This window comes from Gobio gobio (assembly GCF_949357685.1).
Source record: "Gobio gobio genome assembly, chromosome: 1".
In the NCBI taxonomy this organism is placed as follows: domain Eukaryota; kingdom Metazoa; phylum Chordata; class Actinopteri; order Cypriniformes; family Gobionidae; genus Gobio; species Gobio gobio.
Genome location: NC_137097.1, coordinates 59,908,607 through 59,930,250, shown reverse-complemented (window position 1 = coordinate 59,930,250; position 21,644 = coordinate 59,908,607). Strand labels below are relative to the sequence as shown.

Below are 21,644 nucleotides of genomic sequence, written 5' to 3'. Positions count from 1 at the left end.
TAAGAGAAGACATGCACTTACAAAATGTGCCTGAAATAAATATAATACCACTTTTTACAATCACTTTGGCACTAATTTCAGCACCTTGACGTAATTTTTCAAAACTCTAGACACAAAACTCACAACCAATGATCAAAAAGCAAATTTTTCAATTTTCAATTGCTTGGATACAATACACATACAACTAAGAATCATCAGTTCAATATGACACAACTTAACATCAAAGTTCTACTATTTCAAAAGGCAATTCACACATCGCATTTCAGATGAGTGTCTATTCATTTCATTACAATGATCCAAATATCAAATGATACAACTGATCAAAATTATAAGTAACTGTTCACATTATGGAAACATACAAACAATTTTCCATGTTTAGATCATGAACGTTTCAAGATAACGAGATTTATTGTCACCAATTAGTGTGGAGCATGAACCAATTAGACTACATTATCTATGGATGTAATATTTCATCATCATTCTTTACGCATCTGCCACCGTTTCTATGGTCCCATGTACCACCTTTTCAGACTAATTACAGTATTGACAGTACTGCACTGTATGAATGCAGGCCCTTGTAATTGCTTGTCCAATTCTGCCAACTCGTTACTGATGTATTATGTTATGTATTGTTGCTCCATTGTGATGCAGATGAGAACCTGTGGCCAAATCCACAAGACAGAGTTGATGAAAATTTAGAAGTACAGTAATCACTCCTATGTTTTGCTTTTTACAGTACACGCAAGCAAGTCGAGGAACATTGCATTTGATGTTTTACAGTACTGTCTTTTCTTTCTTATTTCATAGCTAATTTACTATTTTGATTTGATTCAAATAAACCTACACTCTCAGAAAAAAAGCTACAGAGGAGGTACAATTGTGTTCCTTGGGGAACAAAACGTATAACTGTACCTTTAAAGGTACACAGCTGGTCCTTAGGGTACAATATCCCCTACAATTAACCATTAGCAGGCAAGTTCGATCCTAGTGAGTCGCTGTCCTGCAGAGTTTGGCTCCAACCCTGAAAGACATCTATAGAAGCTCTTATTGAGAATTAATAGAGGTTTAGATGTTGGTTTTATTGAAAATGTTTTTCTTTTAGTTGGGCAGTTTAACTCTTGGCTTTTTTATTTGAGTTTGTGGTTTTTGTTACAGTGTTAACAAAACACATAATCTGTTCAAATCAAAAGAAGCCATAAACAAAAATTGTCATGAAGAAAAATGTTTGACTGAACTCATCACTGACTAAAACTATAAATAAATTATATTCACCAACATAGCTTTCTTGCCACAGATCAGGCATTCTGAATTTTGATTTTTAAACACATTCTAGGGGGAAAAGTTTAGACGCACACATCAAGAATCAGCATCTGAATCTCAACAATGGTGACATACTTAATGCTGCAATGCATGCTGGGAGCCAAGCGTTTAAAACTCTACTGGCTTAGTAGGGTTGGAGCTAAACTCTGCAGGACATCAGCTCTCTAGGACCGAACTTGCCTTCCCCTGATTTAGAGGTACAAAAATTTACCCTTAAGGGTACCACCCCAGTGACGGCCACTTGTACCTTAAAAGGTACAATTTTGTACTCTTTTTTTGAGAGTGTGTGTTGTGATTGTACTGTTTGTTTTTCATCAATATATTTCAGATTTTCTTCAATGATTCCACTGTGTCTATAGTATTCTGTCTGCTATGCAGTACTTTTACAGGGGTGTATTTACATATAGTCCCATAATGAAACTTATCACCTATTTTGTACTGCAATATTTAATGATTGTACGAACAATGACAGTGAAACTATCGGTTGCTTGTGTGTGGGTGATCTAAATTAACATTTCAATGGTATTTCACAATAAATTCGTTTTTTGAACCAATGATTGTCCAAGTGCAAGATATCTTAAAAAGATATGAATGCACAATGCAGTGTTTTGAACATTGGACAGCCTGTGTTACAAGTAATGACCGTTTTGAGGTTTGTGACTAGAGTTTTGAAAAATGATGTCGAGGTTCTGAAATTAGGGCCAAAGTTGTGTTTGGGGACAATTTAAACGTATTTTCAATTCAATTCAATTGAATTTGTCCCCTGAAAATGAAAACATAGAAACAGCAAGTAAGTAAGTAAGTAAAGTACACGAACGAACGAACGACTAACTAACTAACTAACTAACTGTCATACATAGTCTATAGTGTATACACCAGTAAGACAGTATTGCCATGTAAAGATGTATTGCATTTATTCCTGTTTTTATATCCGTGGTCACTGAGACCCCAGACAGATATAGCATGTTATCAAGTTTTATTCAGAGATAAGTAATATCTAATATGTTTTCTTGAGATAAGTAATATCTTGAGGACAAGTAATAAAGAAGCTAAACATGAAGATCAGTGAAGGCTTAGCACAACTCTGCACTGATGAAATATGTAATATTGTGATCACACGCCACATAATGATGCCAAATAACATCTGAACATATGAAGGTTGCCAGCGGAGATTTATAGCATATGTGCAATGCCAACATATGTGACTCAAAACGTTCCTCTCCTCCACAGAATTCCCCTGGTGGCTTAGATTTTCAATAAAAAAATGTATGTATGGTAATAAATGGAGAATGGATTTTCAACCCATGCTGATGCATCTCCACATGTCATTTTCTGATATGAAAAGAGGGCAGGCAACACAAACACTAGACTCAACACTGGACACTGACTTCAAAGCGGTCATTACCAAATGGTAATTAAATTAGCATAGTTATTATAAATAACACTATTCTAAAAAGATATATGGTGGATCTTTTGTTTCTGCTGCATCAGACAGTCCAACCTTCCCCCCAACCTCCACCATATAACCCCACTGGACAATTCATTTCACCCTCTTTGACCCAGTGCATTCATGCATGTGTGTATTCAGATATGCACTTTATGTAAAGCCTTCAACTGTGTTTTAGAACTAGACTATTGTATCTATAAGTGTGGTATCTATCTATCTATCTATCTATCTATCTATCTATCTATCTATCTATCTATCTATCTATCTATCTATCTATCTATCTATCTATCTATCTATCTATCTATCTATCTATCATCTATCTATCTATCTATCTATCTATCTATCTATCTATCTATCTATCTATCTATCTATCTATCTATCTATCTATCTATCTATCTATCTATCTATCTGTCTACCTACCTACCTACCTACCTACCTACCTACCTACCTACCTACCTGTCTGTTTATCTGTCTGTCCAAGTATTTTTCTTTTCTCACAAGACACACACACACACACTTAATTTCTCGATTCCTCCAAGCGTAAAGCTGACTTCACCAGAGAGTGTTTAATATCACTACAGCACCGACATTAGAAGCGACACAATGTGTCACAATGCTTTGTTTGGGTGTTGTAGTTGATAGTTCATATTAGCATTCTGTTTAGACCCCCACCCAGTTACAAGCCATTTGTTGTTGTGTGTCTGGGCTCGTAGTACCCGAGAGGCAGCTCACAGCCTCATATGAGATGTAATCTAGCAGGATGGAGCCCCTGGCATGCATGGAGATGACAGCATACTGTGATCAGAATACTGCGGTGTCCTTCCCTTCTATCTCATGGGTATAGGGGGTGCCTGGCCAACTGATGAGAAACTGCAGAGGAGCCTGGGGCGCCATGTGTGTAAACACACACACACACACACACTGAACTATACAAATTGTATACACGACCACTGGCAGAGACTAGATTGGATACTTTTTAACATTCTCTCCAAAGGCCATAGTAATAAGAGTCCACTTAGAAGATTACAATGTGTAAAAACTGACATTGTTCACAAAACCATATTTTATGTATGAACTAGTATCGTTTGGGCCTAGGCTATATAGAAATTCAGAGTATTTTGCCGCTGTAAGCAGGGACATTCACTCAGCCCTGGTGCTTTAGCGAGCCATTGTGACTAAACGCAGACAGGAAATTCCTGAGGGCTGTCAGATTTGATAGGCTATAAAGCCCAAACAAACACCCACATGGATAGCTGTTTAATCCCCAGGATCAGCCAATCATTTATCAGTAGAAAAGAAAACCTTGAAAAAGTCACATGGCACCTCTCACTCATTGCTGATGTCAACAATTCCTCTGCGCCAGCTCCTACGGGAGTCCCGGACGGCTGAAATACGGTCATCAAAATCACATTATCTTCCCCTGGATAATGTATACACTCCATTGGCTGAAAAACAAATCCTGTGATTCATTTCAATAGTGATGTTTTGTGTTTCATAATGAGCGATGGATCGTTAACCACATCATTATTTCCATATATACGATATCCATTATATCTGCAATCGTGTTTATGCAACTGGTGAAGTACCTGAAATATTCCACCGGTGATTTTGACCTAATGTTATTTCTGGTTGTCTATCACAGATGGATTGAGAACCCATGTGGCCCAAGGCAAATCTATTGTATTGCATTGAACTAACGACGTTATATTTTTTTCTGTGCATAAACCTGCCACACACAAAAGCCTATTTTGCAGCCTTTATCCTGCTAAGCTCACCCTCACGTGATGTCCCCCTCTCTTTAAATGACCCCTCACTGCCAAAACAAATCCAGCTGGAAGCTGATCAACACACGGCACTGCCAACAAGATGACATTACAGGTAAGAAAAGCACCCTTCACTTCTTTTCTCTTTTTTTGTTGCTTATTGTGTTGAGTAATAGCTAAGTATTTCAAGATTTACTGATGCGAAAATGTACTTGAGCACTTAAAAAGAAAGGTGCAGATATGATTAAATGAGTTTGTGTTCTGGCATATTCAATTTTAATCATTTAACCTTGGAGCAGGTTTAGATGATAAATATTTGATTTAAAATGTGCACTTTTCCTATGAGATGAAAGCTTGACTCTTAACTCTTCTGCATTGCTCATTTCTCTCACACTCTCTCTCTCTCTCTCAAGCTAAACTAATGATGCTTTAATTATTTTCCATGTGGCTGCACTCAAAGTAATGAGGACGTTAAAATAGGCTCAGTTTCGATCTAAAAAGCACTCCATCACTACCTGTAAAACACCAGAAATCAGCTCGCTTTCCTTTCTAGAGTCATTGAGAGGCTGTTAAAAATCAATGGCTTTTGGTGCAGCTCAAGATCTGCACTCTTAAAACAAAACAAAACAAATCACAGATACTGGTTGCTGCTTGCTCGTATATGCTGCATGATATCTCGTGCATATCTTTGCCACCAGTTATTGGAGCCTGACGCTCAGCGTTGATGAGCACAGGAAGCGTGACGAGTTTTGCAATTTCCCTCGGTTGCCCAAACAGTCCTCACCCTGTGGCACCAAGCTCTATGAAAGTGGTTCATAATCCAGATAACAGAGCATGTGGCAAAGCACAGAAGCACATCCAAGTCTCAGATAAAACAGGTGCTGGCCAATGGAGCTGAATTGATACTGCGGATGCAGGCGGCGTCTCACCTCTGCTCAAAGAAACATCCTCCTCTCATGTTCTTCCAGTCATCACTGAGTTTATTCTCAATGTCTGCCCGATTTCTGACAGCTAGCCCGGTATCTTCGTATTGCCTTGTTCGTGTGTTATTTAAACTGCTTTGCTTTTGTTTATGCTATGGCTTCATACATTTTGCATTTTGCGAATTGGGATTTTGCTGATCTTAATGGGCAATTCATATTTTGCCTACCACTGCAAAAAAAGAAATGTGAATTTCATTCAACAGGAACGGATGGGATCAGTAACTCAATCAGTTATCTATGTGACTACTGCTTGTTAGATTATTAATGCAATATAGCTTCAAGTCACAGAATATTGCTTTAACATCCTAATTTATTTCTTAATTGGTAATAGCCATGCCGTAAAACAATAAAATCTATCATTTCCTGATAAAGTCAGAGATGAGATTCCTGAATGGACGCCTGTCTGCACAATTGTAGCCCATGGGCTGATATAATCTGCGGATATTTGGTCATTTAGACATTATCAGCATCGCCTTCTGCTTGTGTCAGTTCGTAAATTTACCATGTCAATAGACAAGGCTTAAATATTTATAATATAAATGTTATATATTTATATATTTTGTAAATATTATAAAAATATTATAATATTAACATTTTTGGAATATTTTACAAGCTTTTTGTTAAATATGTATTGTAAGGTGATGTGGTGGTCAAGTAGGTTAAACCATGGAACTGATATGCAGAAGGTTGCTGGTTCAATCCCAGCGGTCAACACCAGTGTGTCCTTGAGCAAGGCACTTTACTCCATGTTGCTCCAGGGGGATTGTCCCTGTAATAAGGGCACTGTAAGTCGCTTTGGATAAAAGCGTCTGCCAAATGCATAAATGTAAATGTAAGGTTTGGACACCCCTGATCCATAGTCCTACAGTATACTAGAATTATATCAACCACCCTGTTCACTTATAAGTATCGTCATAAACATCAGCCTTTGAAAACCCCTAAATGGATTGACCCCCGCTCTGCACCATTCAGTGAAAGTGATGAAGCTTGTTATTTTCTATGTTTCTAATCAGTTTGAGGCGTCCTGTCCTGATGGACTATGTCCAGGATGGAGTGTTATCCTGAAAGGAGAGTCTCCAGCAGAGGCCAACAAGTAAGTCCTCAGTCTCTCTAATTGACAAATAAAAAATAACTAAAAACTTTCTTAAAGGGGCACTTCAGTGCTGGGAAGATGAATGTGTATTTAAACTGGGTCATTTATGTAGTAGAAAAGTAAAATTCTTTTTGAATTTGGTGCCTTCTAGATCGAGTGTATTTTTGTCTTATGTGGATGAAAGACAACAACTCCCAGAATGCACTTGCTTCGCTGCTCAACGAGGCCACTCCCAAAGCCACGGCTACTGGTTACCTCTTGCCCACCATGACACCGCCACACCGTCATTTTGATATTCATAGTAATTAAATAATTTTGTTCAGTTAGAGAACAGACACTACAATTCAAAACTGAACGTGTGTTTTCAATAAAGTGTGAGTGAGCCGAACGAAAGTCACGACACAAACGCAGCAGGAGTCAGATTTCATTCATTACGAGAGCGAAGAGCTGAGCAGAGCTGAGGTAAGCGCGGCAGTCATTCACGACGCATGTCCAGTCTGGTTATCAGATCATGCCTATGGAAGCTTAACTTTCATAGGAATTGATTGAAAAGTTGAAACACTCGCTTTGCTCTGTACCGCTCCGTTATTAATGCCCGAGCCGAGCGGCAGCTGGCGTGCGCATTTACATTCTGTGAGTGAGATCTCTCCCCTATGGGTGGGTTGAAAACATGCGGGACTAGCTCCTACTACTGTCTGTAGTCTATAGCCTCTGGCCAAAAAATCCTCTGATGAAGCAAAATGACGATATTTGCGTCATCTGAGGATTTTTTCCAGAAATAAAATGCATAATTCTCTCGTCTCAGGGGGACATGAGGGGGGAAAGTACCATAATTCAAATATACTACCGGGTTTCTACTGATACAAAGCTTAATGCAAAATCGCTGAAGTAACCCTTTAAAAACCACCAATTAAAAATATTCATGTGCTAATGAAAAACTATAGATGAAATTTGCTTCTTCTAGATGAAATCGCTCTTCAGAATGGACCGTGAGATCCAGAAGAGATAGTCCATAGCCCTATTCAAAACATCTGTTATCTGACAAGGAAAATATCAGAAGCAACATCCTTTTTTCCCCCTCTTTGACACAGAATCATCCAGAAGATCTCAAATAACTCATATTGGCGAATGACTCATTCATCAGGTTGTATTTAAAGACTAAACTATTTCATAATTGAAGAGTAGTCATAACAACTAGATCAAAAAGTTTTTAGTCAAAACTTTGATGTTGGCTTGAAAAATCCCAACCGGAATATTTTAAGTAGTTTTAACAGCTTTAACAGGCAACAGTGTAAAATGATCAGGAAAAAAAATGCTTTTTAAACCATCTGGACTTGAGTAAAAATACATTAAAATGATCTGTTTGAAACTCTACAAGAAATATCTAGTAAAAAGGCAAAAATGAAGTTAACTAATCATAATAATATCAGTTTTACATGTGAATATTAACATTTGCACAAATGTTTAACATAGATTGAAAAGAGGGCTGGAACAAGATGGAGCATGCTGGTGCTGGAACATGTCAATACAATCATATACAATTTTTCTTCAGAATGCCGAACAGAACAGATTTATCCTGGGATCAATCCAGACGCAGTTCAATTATCATTTCTTTATAGAGACAAACACAAGCGAAACTGTAATCTGGGACAAACGTGATTTTCTTCCATCATTCCGTGTTAAAATTCACTTGTAGGACAGTGATGGAGAAACACAAGTGCCTCATCTTAGCACAATGATAGCCCTTCAAGCAGCTGTCTCAGGTTTAGCCAAAATGATTTGTTCATTATAGCGTATGGGTCTTTCTCTGTCCTCAAGATTTGAGATCAATTTCCTGTGTGAACGTGATGACAGAATAGCCTTCCATTTCAACCCCCGCTTCACCGAGTCAGATATCATCTGCAACTCCTACATGGCCAACCACTGGGGGCAGGAGGAGAGGTGCAGCAACTTCCCCTTCGGACAAAAGGAGCCTTTCCAGGTGATAAAAGATGACATTTTTATTGATAAAGTATCACAAGTAACAACTATGAGTGAGTGATTTAATCAGCATCGACTCCCTGTCTCTCAACAGATTGAAATTTACTCCGACAACGATAGCTTCCATGTTTACATTGACGAAATCAAGGTGATGCAGTATAAACACCGTGTGGAAGAGCTGAAGTCCATCACAAAAGTACAAGTGGTGAACGACGTCAGCATCTCCTCTTTAGAGATCACCAAAAAACACTTTTACTGAGGGTGGGCAGTAAGTTCCAAGCAGACGATTCATTTAGAGTGAGCCTTTTCTTTGTTTGTCGTTTTTGTGCATTTCTGTTTACACACCTTTCGTTGCTCTTGGGTTCATCTGCCCGTAAAGGTGTGATTAATGGTATTGACGTGCCTTAGCTGTACTACATATTCATATGAATCTGTGAATAAATGAGGTTAAAAGATTCACCTCGTCAAAGTATTCTGGATGACTTCCTGTTTTCATCAGTCACGACAACAAAAAAAAAGATTCTTCAGATCCATCTGGGCCTCATTATGAGAAAATGTCCTATGAAATCAACACTAAAAATATGCTCACATCTCAATGAATAACACAAACATTAATAGTCTTGCAGTCTTATTGTCTTTGCACGGAAGCATTTACTTCAGAAATATACAACTACATAGCCTACATATGACTCTTACATAAAACTGACATAAAACTCTTCAACCAGTTTTCCAATAGAAAACAAACGTATAATATATATGAATAAATATACATACTGTACTTTATACTTTACAGTTTAAAATTTGGGGTTGGTAAGGTGTTTTTAAAAAGAGGTCTCTCATGATCACAAAGGATGCATTTGTTTCATCAAAAATAAAAACAGTAATATTGTGAAATATTATTACAATTTAGTATAATTTCTATGAGAATACATTTTAAAATGCAATTTATGCCTGTGATGGCAAAGCTGAATTTTCAGCATCATTACTCCAGTCTTTACTCTGTCACATGATCCTTCAGAAATCATTCTAATATGATGATTTGCTGCTCCAGAAACATTTCTTCTTATTATTATTATCAATGTTCCAATTTCCCATTAATTTCCTATGAGGGTCATTTTTGACCCGAGAGTCCTGAGTGTGACAATTTTTTTGGGTGTCCATATACCAAGTACCAATAAAGTCACCAAGTTTCGGACCATTCCAATGAAGCTACGATTTTTAAAAAAAATTTATAAAACGCTTCGGGTCATTTTTGGGGTACTTTTTATCCCTGTTAGCACTGAACCCATCTGGTGGGTTTGCGGCCAAAAAAGCTCTTTTTTAAGTTTCATCTGACCACAATCAGCAGTCCAGTTTGAAGTTCCAGTCGTGTCTGATAACTGAATATGCTGGAGTTTGTTTTTGAATGAGCGAGGAGGATGTTTCTTGAAACCCTCCCAAACAATATGAGGTGATGCAGGGGATGTTTTTTTTTTTCAAGCTTTCTGACCCCAAAACTCAACTAATCTCTGCAATTCTCGAGCTGTGATCCTTGGAGAGTCTATGGCCACTCAAACTCTCCTCCTCACCGTGCATTAGGACGATAAAGACACACACGTCCTCCTCCAGGCAGATTTATAAGATTCTTTAGTTGATTGGAACTTCTTAATTATTACCCTGATTGTGGAAATGGAAATTTTCTATGCTTTAGCTATTTTCTTACAGACACTTTCTATTTTATAAAGCTCAACAATCTTTTGCTGCACATCAGAACTATATTATATACTCCTGTGAAACAAGAAGTTATAGCTAGACAATTTCATGCTCTGGTCACCCTGGTGTGCTAAAAAATGTACAAATGAAGGGGAACATACTTCAGAGGTATTTTATCATAAAAAAATTCTAGGGGTGCCAATAATTGTGTCCAACGTGTTTTGGAGAAAAAAATGTATTTCATAATGTGATTCTTTTGAAAGAAAGATCAAAAAGATAAACAATGCAGATGTATTATTTTTACAGCCATCATATTTACCAAGGGGGCCAATCATTCTGACCACAACTGTACATGACATCAAAGATAGCTGAGAGTGCCAGTCTGAAGCCTGACAGCCACAGACTAAATATAGTATAAAGTGCTTTAAGTACATTACATCATAATGGTATCCCATTATATAATGCTGTTTATAACCTGAAAAGCCATAAAAGCTGATAATAGGCTGTTTAATGACAGGTGTGACAACTTTCCCCATACACTGTGACAAAGGAAATGTATATGTTAAGTAAACTTCAACTTCAATAGCTTTTAGATTTTAAACTGTGCCTATAATTGTTTTTACAGAAGTGTCTTCTGTGGCTGTGATTATATTGCACTCTGTGCTTGATGGCGCAGCATTCTGTTACTTAAGAACTGTCGTGGTTTGTTTTATGGACATTTTTCCACTCATGCTCATTAAGTTAGAACCAGTGGATCACACACGCACACGTGCTGATCAATACCGTCACTCTGGACTACGCTATTGACTCGAGCTTTATTGATCAAAGTGTTTGGTGTGCTTGTTTGTTTGCTTTTAGGCACTTTCTGAGCTATATCAGGTTAACATTATTATTATTATTGTTATTACAGTTTTTTTTATTCGCTTTGGTACTATTTTCACAAGTGAGGTGTACATTTTCAAAACTCTTAGTACAAAAATCCAAACTGATCACACTTGTAACACAGCTAGTCATTCTTTCAAAACTTGATCTCATGCTTTCATTCAGTTGCACATATTTTCACTCCACAAAATCATTGTTTTAAACACAAGATTATTGTCATATGTAATGAGAACACAATAGTGTGATCTTTCAGTTTAGTACTTTTAACAGTCACTTCATTCAACAGCAAACAATGCAAGATACATGTTTCAAATCTCCCTCGTTGCTGAATTATCTACAGTAAGCTACAGATGCCTCTTTAGAAAATACACTTACATTAACTTATGCAATTGAATCCATAATGTTTGTAATAGTATCTATTCAGTGTGTTATCAAAATGTGTGATGAAGTTATGACACAGCCATGAGATTCTGGGATATAGAACAGAGTTTGCTGCCAATACAGTAAATGTTCTCATTGTACCATATGACTGCATCTACTGTAGTTGAGCTTTATAAGGGTGAGTTACAGTAATGTGACAGTCTCTACCATGGTAATCTGTTTACAGTATCACAGGGCATACATACTATAGGGTGACCATATTTTGATTACCAAAAACCAGGACACTCGGCCCGGCAATGAGATACTCAAATGATACTCAAAGTTTATTCAAAGATTGCTTATTAATTTCACTACATTTAAAGTATGCCCCCTCTGTATAGATAGAAAATTGTTATATTAGGGCCAGGACATGAAAACAGGACATTTCCTGGGAAAACAGGACGTTTGGTCACCCTAATACATATTGTAATGTAAAATGTTATATTTGATACCATCATTCTGCCTTCTTCTGATTTCTGATCAGTCTGATGTTACACCATCATTGACTATTTCCTCTCCCTTGTACTCTATTCTACTCTATTCACAAATTGCTAATATTTCTGTCCCACCAACTAAAAAAAAAACTAATTATGTATGATTTATAAGCTTGAACAAAAAACGTCCCCGCAAGGACAAGGTTTTAGGATATTGCCATCATATTTTGTCCCCATAATGTAGTGTTTACCAGGCCCCACACACACACGCACACACATAAGATAAGACACACACAATCTAAGATAAATCGCTAATAATGTAAATCATCATTCATTTCATATGGTTATCCATATCGGAAATTACAAACAATGTCTAATCAATATCTATAGAAATGTATTGGCTTACCAAATGATTCATTGATTAACCATTACAGTTTTTCTCGATTGTTTACACACATTTTCTGAAAGCATGCCTCATACTCTCAGAACTCTACACACAAATCAAAAAACACACACACAATGGGGCAAAACCCCTCAATTCTCCTTCAAAATGAAACTTTAAATGCAAAACAATGTCATTTTTTCTTCTCAAAATCGTATGTTGTTTTCAAATGACACAAACAAACCATCATATGAACAGACATTTATAAGAACCAGTTAAACACTGATGTGCTCGATGTAAAACACTATGGTGAATGGAAAACACTTCTTCTCCGTTCATCATGACTAAGTTCTTTTTTGGTTCAGTGTTACACTTACTACAGACAGTAGACATACATAAGTGTGTTGTAAAATATTTGAGGATATTGTTTTTATACTCAGAACACACAAATACACGGTAACAAATATATTACATTTTTCCCACAAAAAACAATGTAGCCTACACAGTGTTCATCCCAACCAACTCAAAGTTGCACATACAGTGGTCTACATACAAAACAACAGAAGAATTTACTGTATACAGTTACAGTAAAAGAAAACAAACAAAAAAGGTGTGTTTTAGAACTGCAATTTGAGTGTAAAGCAGGAATTGTGCTTGTAGTTTAGCAGAATTGGTTCTTGATCTGTTGTGATATTATATTAGCACTATGAGTTTTGAAATTGTACACCTCGCTTGTGAAAACAGTAACAAAGCGAATAAAGAAAACCTGTATTAACCTATAATTATTATTCAATTGAATTACACAAATGGTCATGTGATCTTGTGTCGGCACCCATGATGGCTCGACCTTTTCCATGTAGCCTAAACCAGATTTTTCATTAGAAAGATGTATTTTGTAATGTATACAAAATCTCTCATTCGGGTGTCCACTACTTTAAAGATATTTCTCAAAAGTGTTCTTTTCGTTATGTGTAGGCTACTTTTAATTAGCAAAACATTGGTGAGTGGAGCTTTACGCAGCCAGTGTGTGTGTGTGTGTGCGCGCAGAGCCCTGAGGCGAATGAGAAAACTGCTCCCATCACATCAGGGACACGCATCGCCTCCGCGAGCAGAGAGTCGTGTGAGCCTCATCCGCAGACACTCATTTCTTCCCATCAGCAGGAGGTGAAGGAGAAACACATTGAACTCAGTCCGTCCTCTGACTGCACATGACGCGCGCGCACCTGCTACAGCACACATATCGGTATGTAGTCTTTTGACTTTTATACCGCGTCATTTTGATGCAGTTTATACTGTAGAATAAATAATAGCTCTTATGCACGTCAGAAGTAAATAAGGAGAAAGTGACTAATGCGTGGAAAATCGCTAGTATTTAAAAATCGCTGTATTTACGCCACAGTACGTATTACATGCAATGAATTATGTTTAAGCAGCTTGTAAAGGTTAATTGTTGCTCCAGATCCTTCATTCCCGAAAGTTTGCGTAATTCACCATGTCATTTTGAATGATTTGGATTCTGTTACTTATTATTATTACTAGCCTGTGTTGAGAGTTCATTTTAATTATGTCCGAAGTGCAATTACACAACGCTTGTTTTCTCTAGTGGTTTTGTTTGTTGGTATAGCAAATGCCTAGCTCAAAACTGTCTGGAATGTTAATTATTTAGCAAAATTGTGTCCTTAAGCAACATCTCACACTATTTATTCAGCTTAAGCAGCTGATTTATCGTAACAGCGACTTTATTGTGGTTTGCATAATTCACAATTGAATCTTGCATGACAAAAGAGAATATTGAAAAGAAACATAATATTAAAATGATATGATATCTATCGTTGATCAGGCAGTAGATAAGTTTAGTCAATGCAATCGCTTGGATTTCTTGATAGCTTGTAATTTAATTCCCCTCCTAATGTGTGTCATGTTTCCGTAGAGGGCGGTTGGCTAAATGATGGATTTCATTACCTTACTCGTTTTGGCTGAAGATGAAGATGCCTTAAGCTTTAGTAATCGACTCTGGGACGCCTGAAGCATCCTTTGGATTCCATCTACCGCGCATCAAAACGTCACATATCTCCTGAATCTTTAAGGGAAACAAAAGGAATATGAATTTCACTGCGGGCTTGCTGAAAAAGGAGCCTCTGCTCTTAAACACCTTGCTGTCCTTGAATGCTTCTCTCCACGGTGGCGAGGACTTCATGAGCGATGATTTTCTCCATCAGAGTGGAGAGCTGGAGAGACTGTTGCTGCTGACGATCAAAGAGCCCACCACCATCGCTCTCACGGTGATGTATTCCTTATCATTTGTGGTGGGGTTCATTGGAAATCTCATGGCCATTCGAATGCTTACCTGCCAGAAGAGTAAGAGGATGCAGAGCATCAGTGCCACCCGGAGTTTACTCATCAACTTGGCAGTGTGTGATCTGATGGTGGTTTGCATCTGCATGCCCATCACCCTCGGCCACACCATTTACACCGCATGGGTGTACGGAGACCTTCTGTGCCGGGCCGTTCCCTTCATCCAGGCCGTGTCCGTGTCGGCCAGCGTTCTCAGCCTGACAGTCATCAGCGTCAACAGATACTACAGCGTTCACAGCCCGCTGAATTCCCTCTCGTACTTCACCCAGAAGAAGATCTACATCACCATTGTGTGCGTGTGGGTCTTGTCCTCCGCCATTTGTGCGCCTTTGCTCTTCATGATCAAGCTGGACAAGATCCACTTGATCGACATCGCCGTGCCAATCTGCAGAGAGCTGTGGCCGCAGGCTAGACTCAAGCAGGTCTACAACGTGCTCCTTTTCGTAGCTCTCTACTGCATCCCTGTGACCTTTAACCTCATCATCAGCTTCCTGACGGGCCGGAAGCTCTGGAGGGCTTCTCAGCATTTCGCAGACTTCGATCCGCACAGCCAGGCCATACACGCCTCACGTCTGAAGATGCGCAAGAAGATCGCCAAGGTGGTGGTCACTTTGGTCCTCCTGTTCGCTGGCTCCTGGCTCCCGCTTTACGTGGCCGACATCCTCATTGACCACGAGGTTCATCCCCCTCACTGGGTTCTGCAGACTCGCCCTTTCGCGCAGTGGTTGGGCCTTACTAACTCCAGCCTCAATCCAATCTGCTATTGTTTCTTGGGCGATTTGTACCGTTCTGCCAGAGCCGTCAGGTCCAAGTATCATCAGAGGATGCTCTCTGTCGTTAGATCCTCCAGCTCTTTTAAACTATCCAGTTTGCTCTCTCTCAAAACGGAGAAACCTGGCCGGCGACAAGGTGCCGTGAGCCAGGTGTCAGTGGAGACTCTTTCTGATTGGTGTTCCAACAACAGCCAAATGGTGTCTCTCCAAAGCCTATCAGAGAAGATCATGTCTACAAGCAATCTTGAGTTATCGAACTTGTAGTCAGGGTGCATATGCCCTGAAAGGACACAGGGCTAAAGGGATGGTTCATCCAAAAACATCTTCTTTTGTGTTTCGCACGGGTAAGAAAGTCATACAGGTTTCGTAACGACATGAATAAATAAATGACAGAAGTAAATAATAAATTATGTAAATAATGACAGAATTTAAATTTGTGGGTGGACTATTTCTTTAAGTATTGTTAATTCGCTTTGCAGTACTGTCAAAAAGCATGTGATTCTGATGATTTGATGCAACATCAGCATAGTCTGTGTTCATAACTAACCATCCACTGTTACAATGTATCATCACATACATGGTGATACATATGGTGTGATATACAGTGTGACACACTGTTTTGTAGACATCACAGATTGTACATAAATGCTGAATTAAGACCAAGACAAACGTTTGCACGCAAAAATACAAAACAAAAAAGTGTGATAAACATTTTAATTTGAATGAACAGCTATTCAGACGAAAACGAACATTCACAAATTTCACATGCAGTTAATGCGGCAATTTTTCTAAAACTAATTTGACTCTCATTTCGTTTCTGTTACCGTACTATACTTTACCTTTAAATTGGTGGAATTATCTCCCACAACTACGATACAGGTAATGATGTCCCTTTCCCTCACTGATAAGTTCTGAAGCACTGAAAGGTATGTGTGCTCTCTCTGAGAAAATATTTTAATTAAAAAAGTTCTTACACCAAGAGTTATTTTGTAAAACGTCAAAATTGTTATCACAATATCAAAAGGAAAATGGAATGAAAAGTCTTTTAATCATGATTTAATTGGTGCCAGGTGGAGTTTTTGGCTAAAAAGTTTTGTTAAAAGAAGAAAAAAAAGGAAGTAACTTGTGTTTGGCACGCACTTATTAAAATTGAATATGTTTTCAATAAGAAACTGGCAAGAATTACAGTTTTTTTCCTTAACTTTTTGAAATGCAAAATGCACCTCCAATTATAGAATCACTTAGGGCTGTAACGATTTGACCAAAAATAAAACCTTGATTAATTGAACATTTTACCTCGATTACGATTAATGAACGATTATTTTGCTCTTTTTTTTTCTCTTAATTTTTTGCCCTCATAAGGTTTTTGAGTAAGTTCACTGATAAGGTTTGTACTGTAAATATTTTCTACCATTAAAGGTGGATTTTTTTTTCTAATGAAAGTGCATTTCTTTGTTAGCCTATTCATACCGTCTCTATTCATTATGAAGCTGTGGTTTGTACTTACTTCAAAGGTATTAAAAGAGATTACTTTAGTGACTTTACTTTAGTCACAGGACAGCGTTGACACTGCGTTACTCTCTGCGCGCGATCTTCACGCGATGTGCGATCTTCTGTCTGAGTGCTCGTTTGTCACAATATATATTAGGCATTAGTTCAACATAATACACATCTGATGGTCGAAAAATGGCAGGGCTTAAACCACATACAAATGAGTCGACAAGCTTTGTGAGGACGCAGGTGAAAGAGGTCTGCCTTCAGGGCGCGCGCGTTGTCAGAGACGCGACATGGCTCACTGTGTCACAGAAAAAAGCTGAGCCCTGAACGGATACATTGTCCATTGTTGTTTTTGAATAGTGCACAATCGCTTTAAATGTTGAAACTGGCAAGCCTTTAAACGCATGTACTTGACAAACTTTATGAGCACGAAAGTGAAAGCGATCTGGCTTCGGGGCTTGCGCGCGCCATCTGTGTGTGTGTGTGTGTGTGTGTGTGTGTGTGTGTGTGTGTGTGTGTGTGTGTGTGTGTGTGTGTGTGTGTGTGTGTGTGTGTGTGTGTGTGTGTGTGTGTGTGTGTGTGTGTGTGTGTGTGTGTGTGTGTGTGTGTGTGTGTGTGTGTGTCAGCGTGTAGGCTATAAGAACAGCAATTAACTGACCTGTAAACTGTGTAAAACATGCAGTTACTATAGTGATTCTGGGCATCTATAAACACAGATAACCGCTCCTGCATCTCTGTGTGCCTGCAAACTGCACTTGATGTGACTGACGGGGCGGAGTCACGTGAAAACCGAAATAACTGAAAGTTATTTTTCGATTAATCGTACAGCCCTAGAATCACTCATAGGCATTATTAGAAAGAAAAACACTAGGTAAGCAGTCAATACAACAATGATCAACACTCATTAAAGTTAATAATAATAATAACTTTATTTTATATAGCGCCTTTAAAGGCAACTTCTCAAAGCGCTGTACATAAGAACATAAAATCACAACAGAATATAACAATATGTGCATATATATATATACATATACATACATGCACACATACACATACATGTACATACACATACATACATAAACACACACACATATATATGAAAAATAAATAGTACAAAAAGAAAATATAATACAACTAAAAACAACTTAAAATAAAATTACACAAACGCTTCCCTAAACAAGAATGTTTTTAAGCTGGATTTAAAAATGTGCAAGGAATTTGCATTTCGTAACTCTACAGGCAAGGAATTCCAGAGTTTAGGCGCAAGATTCGAAAAAGCCCTATCTCCCATAGATTTTAGGCGAGTTACAGGGACCGATAAAAGACCTGCATTGATGGATCTAAGATTTCGAACTGGGGTGTATGGTGTCAAAAGGTCAGTCAAATATTGTGGTGCCAAATTGTTTAGTGCTTTGTAGGTCAGAAGTAATACTTTAAAATCAATACGAAATTTAACTGGCAGCCAGTGCAGTGATTTAAGAATAGGTGTAATATGCTCTCTTACACTAGCTCCAGTTAAGATGCGTGCAGCGGAATTTTGTACCAACTGTAATTTGTTGAGATTTGTCTTTGAAATTCCAGCCAGCAAGGAGTTACAATAATCAATGCGCGAAAAGACAAAAGTTTAGCTTCTTGAAAACAAGCACTGCACTCCAAACACTTGGTAGAGCTCACGACCAGACTATTTTTCTAAGCGACAGTGAAGGGATAAAGATCTGGTGCTCAGTCTTTGCAGCCCACTCTTGTATTTGGTGTGGTTTGATAAAATAAAATAAAAAACATAGCAAATACAAATAATTTGATGAATGTTTGAGTGACTTCCTTTCTTCTTTGTAACAGACGTTGCAAAACGTTTTTTAAATGGAAACGGTGGTGCGTTGAACACCCTGTTCTGACGCAAGGGTTGCAACTATGGCAGCTGAGAAGGCCATTCTTTGTGTTCTTTTTGAAGAATTTTCAGAGCCTGATGAATTCGGTATAAATACGCATTTAATACAGCAAAATACGCTCGACGCAGTCACTGCCCTTGCCGTCCAGAATAAAAGAGAACATCCCCATCCCACCCCATCCATTTTTAATACCTTGTATTTTCTTTCTCATTTTTATGTAAAGCACTTAATTACCATTGTGAATTAAATTTGGTATATAAATAAACTTGCCTTGCAATGAGGCTAAAAATATAAACAACTACATCATCATGTTGATATGCTACATTTTTACTATAAAACTGTTATGACAATCATGTCTTCTAATATCTTCAATTGTTGCTTATACCGAGCTGCAGCTTTATTTGGACCCATTGTTCGAACTGTCTCTTTAATACCGCGTGGTTTTGACTTAAACTGTAATTCATCGACTGGCCGCTAGAGACAGGCTCCAGAAGGGAGCAGAATCTCATGTTAAAATGCCCAACTTTACAGCAGAAGAAAACATGTTTACAGCCTGGTACAAATTGTGGTTTTGGTCTATATGGCTAATTTTGCCCTTCATGACAACTGTGAGGGGGTAAATTTTTTTATAACTCACTCATTTACATTATAAAAAGCCTTAAAGTTCTGCATAATTAAGGGCGTGGCCATTTTGAGTGACAGGTGAATTGTCGTTTGTCTGCTGTCTGTTAGTCATCACGTCACCTCAGCTCCGCCCACGTCCCGCCTCTTTGCCCATTTTCTGTTATCTGGGAGTGACGCGCGGTGACCATACTTTACGCTTCAAAACTGCTCTTCAGAATCCTATGGGTAACGTCACGGACACTAAAGTCTATGGTTGCACATCGTTTCCAGAAAACATGACGTTCAACGGAAACCGTAGCAAAACGTTGCACACCGGTTTGAGCTTGAACGTGCCCCTGGTGTCAGAAATGGCAGCACTGCTTTCTACTTTTCTGTATGCGCCATCTACTGTTAGAGAGTGAATTTGCATTTTAGTCCGTCTGTCTTTTTTTCTTTCTTTTTTTTGCCGGACAGGTTAGTATGTAGTATGTTGTGTTGGTATGTACAGGCCTTTTTATTAAAAAAGCAGGACAGATGTATTTGAAATCAAGGGTTTATAGCTAAACAGAAATTGTAAAAAACATAATATTTTACTAAATGTATTATTTAGGATGTATTGTAATATATGAATTAAACATGTTTAACACAGTATTTTAAACACATTCACCAAATTGAATATTCTTACCGTTCAATTTTACTTTCTGAATTTGCACAAAATTTGCATTAAATGTTGTGAAAAATATTATTTCCAAGGGTCCATCTCTCTTTCCTTATGACCTACAAAAATGTGTTAAAGATTAGTTTGTATTTGTGTCATTCTACAGAGTTTCTCTTTGCCTCTGTTGCCTTTAGCTTGAGGGTTGTAAGGCAATATAAGTTCATTTATAAAGCTTTGTTTAAAATGATATTTGCTGTGGAAACTGCCATTGCATCGAAAAGATAAATGTTTCAAGTTATGCATCTAACAGTACTCTAATGGTTAGAAAAAATACACTGTCGACTTATAGGGAATTTTCCAGATATTTTAATCACTTGCTTAGGCTTTAGAACAATTAGAATACAAACACCAATTATTTAATTGTCCTTATAATATCATGTTTAAAAAAAAAATTATCATACAGTGTAAATGTGTTTTTACATATGAATATAAACTATACCTGGCATATAGGCCTGTCATCCTATTGGGGTCCTTGACTTAAAAACGTTTTGAAAACCCTGTTTTAAATGATGGTGGATACAAAACAAAATGAGTAATTGTACAGTGTATGCGTGTATTACACTGATTTCTCATACGTTCTCTTTAAACATATAAGCGTGTACATTTGCATTCATTCAAATTTGTCAGGATTTTCAAGGGTGCATGACTGAAATGGTCAGAGAGAATGTATAGGTCCTGAATGCCTTGTAAAGATTCATAGCAATTTGGTTTAATTAAATGTACTGTGCTTGATTGTGCATAATCATTTGTATTTGCCTTTTTTTAATGGAAACCAATGTGAATAGAATCAGAGATTGTTCACTATAGTAAAGCTGCCCTCAGATCTTTTGATGGGAATCGATCCACACACAGAATATAAGAGAATATAATGAAGTATAAACACAACCATGGCCTCTTCCTTTCTGTCATCATGAGACTTTTACAAAAGCAAAAGATGGATTAAACAGAATTTACAAAAGACTGAATGACAGTGGGAACACTACAATAACAAGAGTTTACAGGAAGCCATATAGACACTTTATATCCTCATTCAAGTATTCATGAATCCTCGTCTCAGCAAGAGCTCCATCTTTGCCTTCCATATGCAGGCATGTGATCACAGGCGCTAGCATTGCCCTTCATATTCATGCTAATTCTGATTAGCAACTGTCACATCACTCAATATGCAGAATAGGGCTTGATTAGCCTATAATACACAATAATGCTATTTCACTTTAGCAAGAAGCTGATGAATAGTTATTCTGTTTAGGAGATATACAGACCGCAGGAGTTATGAACCCGAGCTCAGTAGCACGTCTTTCACGGGAACTGGGCATAATAGAAAGTACAAAGAGCACTTTTTAAATAGAAAAACAACAACAGAATCAGTTAATATCTGGAAGATAGTATCGTACCAGATGTGCTGACATCAAA

General features: G+C 37.8%; 2 protein-coding genes across 2 annotated transcripts; both read left to right on the top strand.

The window, feature by feature from the left end:
* Positions 1-4,633: 4,633 nt before the first annotated feature.
* On the top strand, positions 4,634-8,845 carry grifin (galectin-related inter-fiber protein; the record flags this gene model as incomplete). The annotated part of the gene is made up of 5 exons (XM_079810917.1): positions 4,634-4,645; positions 5,355-5,549; positions 6,527-6,606; positions 8,425-8,587; positions 8,681-8,845. The coding sequence occupies 5 exons, from the start codon at positions 4,634-4,636 to the stop codon at positions 8,843-8,845; spliced, it is 615 nt and encodes a 204-aa protein (XP_079667043.1).
* Positions 8,846-14,498: 5,653 nt separating this feature from the next.
* LOC307124351 (neuropeptide FF receptor 2) lies at positions 14,499-15,788 on the top strand (the record flags this gene model as incomplete). The annotated part of the gene is made up of 1 exon (XM_079813490.1): positions 14,499-15,788. One exon carries the CDS (start codon positions 14,499-14,501, stop codon positions 15,786-15,788), a length of 1,290 nt encoding a protein of 429 aa, XP_079669616.1.
* Positions 15,789-21,644: the final 5,856 nt, after the last annotated feature.